The sequence below is a fragment of the Cebus imitator genome, unplaced genomic scaffold, assembly GCF_001604975.1.
Source record: "Cebus imitator isolate Cc_AM_T3 unplaced genomic scaffold, Cebus_imitator-1.0 Scaffold2, whole genome shotgun sequence".
In the NCBI taxonomy this organism is placed as follows: Eukaryota; Metazoa; Chordata; class Mammalia; order Primates; family Cebidae; genus Cebus; species Cebus imitator.
In genome coordinates this window covers 525,734-533,566 of record NW_016107317.1, presented here as the reverse complement: position 1 = coordinate 533,566, position 7,833 = coordinate 525,734, and the positions used below count along the sequence as shown (strand labels likewise).

The 7,833-nt window shown below is 37.7% G+C and overlaps 1 protein-coding gene across 2 annotated transcripts in view; it reads left to right on the top strand.

Annotated features, from left to right (window-relative positions):
• The window catches only part of DUSP16 (dual specificity phosphatase 16), a 92,666-nt gene that overhangs the window by 36,555 nt on the left and 48,278 nt on the right, over positions 1–7,833 (top strand). For both annotated transcript variants that reach the window (XM_017527949.2, XM_017527958.2), the window contains exons 2-3: positions 4,892–5,484; positions 6,349–6,487. In XM_017527949.2, the coding sequence (XP_017383438.1) occupies positions 5,257–5,484; positions 6,349–6,487 (367 nt within the window). In that variant the 5' untranslated portion in view covers positions 4,892–5,256. The remainder of the gene's footprint in view (positions 1–4,891; positions 5,485–6,348; positions 6,488–7,833) is intronic.

Here is a 7,833-nt window from a genome sequence, read left to right as displayed (position 1 = left end):
GGAAAGTTGTTATACAACTTGTGTTAATATTAAATATTATAAAATATAAAACACAAATCATTTGCTGATAGGTAAAATAAACCAGAAATGGTATTTCTTTAGGAGATTTGCTGATTTTGTTCCATGATCAGTATAGTCATTCTTGTTATACTAAGATGTTGACTCAGTTTATCTTTATTCCTAAAGTCTTTTAAAACCTTTATTTTGAACTTGGGATACTTTGCAGTTATTTGTGTAGTAGTCCTGATTAAGGTTACTCGTCTTCAGTATGATGAATACTGCCTTGCTGACTTGAGGGTATCCTTTAAAAGATAATTTCCATAACTTCATGAATGTTCACCATCACATTTTAACTTTCTTTGAAGCCAGAGTAGTTATAGAGGGTACTCTGTAACTAGGATGTCATAAAACAAGGCAGGTATGGTGACTCCCAGCATTTAATTTGCTGACTTTTTGAGCACACTATTATGAATTACTTTTCAGCTTCTAGGTACTCTGGTATGTAATTCTAGTGGGAGTGACTATATATATATATATATATATATATATATATATATATATCTGTGTATGTATACATATAGATATACATATGCATATATACTATCGTATACATATGTATACACACAAAAAAAATCTCCCCCTTAGAATTACATTTTTGTAATTTTTTTGGATTTTTGTAGAGACAGAGTCTCGCTGTGTTGTCCAGCCTGATCTTGAACTATTTGGACTCAAGTGATCCCTCCTGCCTTGGTCTTCCAAAGTGCTTGGATTAGTCATGAGCCACCATGCCCAGCTGGAGTTATCTTTAAAGTTTAAGAATTTCGGCCAGGCACGGTGGCTCATGCCTGTAATCCAACACTTTGGGAGTCCGAGGCAGACAGATCACAAGATCAGGCGTTTGAGACCAGCCTGGTCAACACGGTGAAATCCCGTCTCTACTAAAAATACAAAAAATTAGCTGGGCGTGGTGGCACACACCTGTAATCCCAGCTACTCGGGAGGCTGAGGCAGGAGAATCACTTGAATCCAGGAGGCAGAGGTTGCAGTGAGCAGAGATCGCATCACTGCACTCCAGCCCAGGCGGCAGTGCGAGACTCCCTCTCAAAACAAAAAAAGAATTTCTGCATATTGTATTGAGATTGCCAGACATGCATATATGCAAGACCCATGGAAATATAGATTGATTCATTTTCTAATTAAATGTTGAAAAAAATCAGATTCAAGTACTGTAAGTGAAAGAAAAAGCAAGATGCAAAACAGTGTCTATACTGTGTAACCATTTGAACAAAGAGATGGAAAAGAGTACATATTTGTGTTTTATTCTGTATTAAAAAACATGTTTAGAATAAATTAGATGAGACTACTAAAAGTTGTTACCAGTTAGAAGGCAGGGTTGGGACCCAGGCAGATGGAGGATAAAGGTAGGAGAAGGATTTTGAATATATTTAGGTTTTTTTTTTTTTCATTTAAATATATTTGCTGAAGCTTCAATATCACGGCAATTTTAAACACCTTTATTGATGTATAAGTGACATAGTAAGCTGTACATGTTCATAGTATGTATACATTTTTAGACTATTTTTTGAACCATATCAATATGTTAGCTAATTAAAAATCTAAAGAAATTATTTAAAACTTTAACAGTTGGCTAAGTAACTAGATAAATAGCAAAGCTGGTCTTTGGATTTTATTCTATGGACTTGGGCCTTTGTTGTTCATTCTAAGAATTTTTATTCCCCTTGAGTTATAGAAATTCTGGGTAAGGTTAGCTTGGTGGTATTGCGAGCAAAATATTCTCTTGTCATCTTTTAAATCTTACCTAATGCAAAGGATTTTGAAAACAAAACAGTAAATACAGAGAAATTTTTAAAATTAGAGTTACAGCCAGTGATGGGGATTTAACCAAAATTTTCTGTGTAAATAAAAGAAGTTAAGGCCATTGTTACTTTACCCTTCTGTGATCCCTTAGTGGGGCTCTGTCTCTCACATAACCCATTTAGGACTACAGAAAATTAGACCTTGGGCATGAAGTCCTACCAGGAGGGCTCCAGCTGGCTGCAGTACAGCACTGAAAGGGTGTAACTTCACCCCCATTTCACTTTGACCCCTATGCTTCACTTACATCCTCAGAGTTGCTTTGACCAGAGCTTTCCTTGGTCAGGGAAAGGGTCTTTTTGTATCTGTAACTACACTCTGGTTCTCTGGGCAAAAATGACATTTTCTGCTCTGTAGAACTGTTTGCTGTAACCTGTCTTTGGGTTTATGAGAATTGGCTGAGGGGAAGCAAAGGTGAGAACTTTCTAAATTCAACTTTTGCATGTTTGCTGTCTTCTCCCTCCTTTTGTCCCTTGATCTGCTAACCCAGATAACTGCTTTGTCCCATCCAGATTTTATCTCTTTGAGAGGAGCCAATGAGACTCGGAGACCCAGTGCCATTATTGGAATCAACTTGCTCTTGTTCTCAGATTTCCACTTTCTGTGCCACCTGGGTACCCTCATGGACAATCCACATCATTCATTCCCAGTCCAGTTCCATTATGGGAACAAGTATTTAGGGAAAACTGGGTAACCTAGTAGTAGAAGCCCTGGTTTGGGAATTAGACAATCTGAGTACAGGACCTTACATTGTCATGAACTCTGTCACTGGGCAGGCAGAACCTGATTGAGTGGTATGGCCTTGGTAGGTGCTTTGTAGAAGTTTATTAGTGGATTGAGTAGGACAAATTTTCTGTTCTAGTTCCTTCCGTTGAAAATAGAGATGACTTTTGTACTTCCTGGCCATAAAGCTATACTAAAAATAATACATTAATGAAAGTTGTTTCTTAGAAAATGAGAAGTGGACATATTATGTATTAAATGGAGCTGGTTTGTAAAATGTAGTGTGACTGAGATGGTATCTCAGGTGCCTTCTAACTCCCCGTGTGTCAGGCTCTGTGAGAAAGGGCACAGCTTGGTTACAGCTGCACTATAAGAGGATGGAATTACATCTGTTTTTATCTGTAACTGATGTCTTTTAGATGCCAGATGCAAGCCAGCTTTGTTTGCCATTGGTATCTATAGGGCATTTTTCCTCCTCTCTATGATGCATAATTGCTTTTTTGCTTACCAGCTTTCAATAAATTAGGTAATTTTGTCCTCAGTACAAACTTGGAAGAGACAAGGCACTATAATGTCCACATTTTGTAGGTGAAGAAACTGGTTTGGAGAGGTTATGTGATTTGTCCAAGGTTACATAAGTAAATGGCAAAGCTGCTCTTTATATCATGCTCCCCCTTCTGTCTCCATGCTTTAGCTTCTAATTTGTAAGTATAAAATTAGGAAACATGACCTAAAGGTTTTTAAAGGCTCTGACATCCTGATCTGAATTTAGCTAATCAAATATTTATTTAGAATTTTAAATTGTTTTTGGAACAAGGAAGATTTTACTTACTATAATAATAAATTGAGCATATTATGTCCAAAGTATTGTAGAAGTAAGAAATATAATAAGCAACTTTTGCTATCAAATAGTGGCTCACACCTATAATCCTGGCACTTTGGGAGGCCAAGACAGGTGAATTGCTTGAGCCCAGGAGTTCGAGACCAGCCTGGGCAACACAGTGAAACCGCATCTCTACAAAAAGTACAAAAATTAGCCAGGCATGGTGGCATGTGCTAGTAGTCCCTGCTACTTGGGAGGCTGAGGCAAGAGAATCACTTGAGCCTGGGAGGCGGAGGTTGCAGTGAGCTGAGATTGCGCCACTGCACTCCAGTCTGAGTGACAGAGCAATACCCTGTCTCAAAAAAAAAAAAAAAAGTTTACCCTCTAGAACTTGAATATCAGAAGTAGACATGTAGTTTTATGTAGTAGAGGATTTCGTATGTGCAGAGATGGACCAGGGGAGATAGGAATCTGAAAATATTGAAGGTCAAGGTGAAGTCCAAACAATAAGCACAAAACTTCAACTAATGTTAATTAGAAAGTGATTGATTAAAGGAGTTTGGCAACAAAGGGAAGCATTCGGTCCAGCTTTAAGGGCTCTGTATGTCTGGATTGCTAACTTAGAGTTCCAGGTTAAGGGGTGAGATTTTTTTTTTTTTTTAAGACTAGGCGTTAGTGATTCTCTGAAGAATGAAGCAGGAAAAAGTACAGGATAAGCTTACAGGGCCTTAAGCAACTTGGGGTAGGGAGGTGGCCATGGGAAGGAGCCATGCCAGGCTCATGGCTGTGAGCTCTGGCACTTTCCAGCCCTAGCTCAGCAGCTGCTGTGACAACATATTAGTCGTTTTTGTCCTTCCTCCTCCTCAAAAGATAGCTGAAATTTATAGAACCTTCAGTTGTCCTGCATCTTCTCTCCTCCGTGAGGACAATTTTAAAAGGCTGCTGTTTGCACCCTGGTACTCACGTGAGCTCACGTGTACACACATACACACCAACCCACTCATCATAGGAATTCTCAAGCCATTTCAGAAAAGATTTCTTTTTTCTTGTCCTGATAACATAGGATTGCTAACTTGGTCCTCAGCTGCTATTCTTTGTGACGTTTCAATAAACAAGCAAAGAAAGGAACACTATTTGGAATAATACTTAAAGCAGCTTTTTATAGCTGTTTTAATTCCATACTACAGGTCATTTAGTTCTGAGCCCTAGGTGATTTTAATTCATTATATGTCTTGTTTTGTTTTCTTTGAGTTTTTACATTTTGAGGTAAAATGGAATGATCACTAGCACATTTTTCTGAAGCCATACTGATTTGTCCTTTCTGTTTGTTTGTTCAAATGAAGCAGTGCATCAAGTATGGAATTAGATTAATGGAGTAAATATTATGAATCATACACTCCCTCTAATCTGACACTCTTTCTTCTTTTTTTGACCTCACGTTTTGTTTTCTGTCTTTCTCTCTCCGCGTAGGCTTTCAGTCCAGTGTAAAGCTGTTGGAGCGCGGGAGCAAAGGTAAAGAATGATGTAATGCGCTGGCTGCCCCAAAGCATCTTTTGTTGTGGAATGGTTATTCCAGTCATCTCTTTATGAATCAAATGTGAGGGGCTGCTTTGTGGATGGAGTCCTTTGCAAGAGCACATCAACGGGAAAGAGAAAGAGACATTCACTTGGAGGGCTCTTGCTGAAAATGGGTTTAACTCTCCTTTTGCCAGTCACCACCAGCCTGACCTCATACACTTTTAGTACAATGGAGTGGCTGAGCCTTTGAGCACACCACCATTACATCATCGTGGCAAATTAAAGAAAGAGGTGGGAAAAGAGGACTCATTGTTGTCATGGCCCATGAGATGATTGGAACTCAAATTGTTACTGAGAGGTTGGTGGCTCTGCTGGAAAGTGGAACGGAAAAAGTGCTGCTAATTGATAGCCGGCCATTTGTGGAATACAATACATCTCACATTTTGGAAGCCATTAATATCAACTGCTCCAAGCTTATGAAGCGAAGGTTGCAACAGGACAAAGTGTTAATTACAGAGCTCATCCAGCATTCAGCGAAACATAAGGTAAATGCTTTCCTTTTTGCCTTTTTAAAATAAATGGACATACTGAATGGGGAATAATTTTAATTAAAGCCTCCTCTTTAAGTAGAAAAAGTAATTTGAGGAAGTTTTGGTTGCTTTTTAAATTTTGGTGCCTTGTGGTACCTCAAAATAATCTAACCATATTGTCACATTTAATAATATTTCTAAAGTATGCATAATGATTAACTTGCTTTAAGCTGGACAAATGCTATGTTTTCTTGTGGCTTGCTAAAATTATTAATTTAAACATATTATCTACAAATTTACTGAAAGGAAAGTCATTCTTTTCAAGTTTTTTGGAAAGAAAGTAGAAACTAATTATTAGGGGTGCTTTTTATAGGTCATAACACATGTGGTAACATTAGTCAAGACTTAATGATATTATCTTCAAGGAAAGTTATTCCTGAGATACTAAAATGTTGTCTGTGTGGTGGGGAAGGCTGTTTTTTTCTTCACGAATACAAACGAGCTTATGTTTTAATAAACAACTGATTCCTTTGTTAAGATGTAAAAGTCATTTTTTAAAAAAGCGTTTGTTTAGGTCCAAGGTTATGTTTATTTTGCGTATTGTTTGGTTTATTAGGAACTCGACTATTTTATAGTGTAAAGGATTTAAAACCAGGAAGTTGTGAGACCACCGACACAAAAATAGCATCAATTTTGGTTTTTAAGAGTTTTGTATGCTATCTCATAAAATGACTACATCTCATTTTTATTCAAATTATTAATTGAAAACAGGAACCAGTTATTTGCCTCAGCAGTGGTAGACGTGAGACCTTCCTCAAGCAGTAGTTTGAGATAATTTTTCTCACCTTCCTCCTAACAAGCCTCGTGTTTGCATTTCAGGTTGACATTGATTGCAGTCAGAAGGTTGTAGTTTACGATCAAAGCTCCCAAGATGTTGCCTCTCTGTCTTCAGACTGTTTTCTCACTGTACTTCTGGGTAAACTGGAGAAGAGCTTCAACTCTGTTCACCTGCTTGCAGGTAAGGCTCATGATGGAATTAAAAGGACTCAGAATCTCATTGAGCTGGATGAGTAAGCCTATTTCACAATGAGCTCACAGTACAATAGGTCTTCACAACTTTGCTGTGCAGAATGATTTAATTTATAGCTTTTGATTGATGTCACTGTTCTATTTAACTTGAATACTATATCATTTGTCCACGTGGGTCAGTGTGTTTTTGACTTAGCTCATGTGCCTCTTCACTTGGTATTAACTGGTGGTGCCACATAGATTTGCACACCCATATGGATAGCCCAAAGCCAGCTGCTTCTGTCTGCCTTTTTCCATTCACCTGTGATATAAGAACACCAAATGATGAACATCTCAGCTCCTGCTATTAGTTCCCACCCCTGTGGCAAGAACCAGACCAGTATTACAAACTCTTAAGATTTATAGTTGAAGTGGACTCCAGAGATAAGGTCACCTTTTTGGGCATTGTAAGCAATGAAATAGGGGGAGAATGTGTGCAGCATGTTTCTTCTAGTAATTAGGGAAACTGTTTTGAAAGTTAGTTACTTGTATATTTTTATTTGTTTTATAATTGAAAAACAAAGTCTCAACTTAGAAATGCTAAGCAACCAGATGATTTTACAAGGTATGTGGGAAGGACCAAATAGTCTATATTTGTCCTGAAGGACGGCGTTGTGTGGGGGTTAATCCCATCAAATCCCAAAGCAGGCTGTTCATCCTTTGCTTCTCCTTTTGCAAATGAAAATCCTTTCCTCTGCCCTGTAGGCCTACAGAGCTGGGAACATAGTTTGACAGCACACAGTAACCTTAACATAAAGCTGCTGTGTTAGGCAGATTCAGCTTCAAGGATAGGCAAGAGGGCTTTTAAACATTTGGTCTAAGAAAAACAAAATATAGGATTAATTAGCTGCTGGTGTGTGAATAATTTTAAACTCTGTGCAGGTTTAGATAAGATTTCCGTGTCTCTAGCTTTCACAACTTTTCCCTCACTTCTCTAACAAGGATAATTCCATCTTTTTCAGATTGTCTGTCCATACACTTTTCCTTTATGCTGTGATTTCATCTGATCTTTTGATTAATGTTCTTAAGTGAAGCCAGCTTTTTTTAGAATGTAGTTTTCAGAAGTCTGTAACTGAGAATTATAATGTTAGATTCTGTCTCTGTTGATAGACACATTCTTTTACTAGGAGTATGGTGTGTTAAATATAACAACTGTTATAGATTTTCACTAAACTAATTTGGTGTGTTTAGGAACTCATTTAATGTTTCATGTGGCCACTGTATGAAGGACTTTACCTTGGAATCCTGTTAATGGGATCAAGGTTTTTCTGTTTTTTTTTTTTTTTTTTTTTTTTT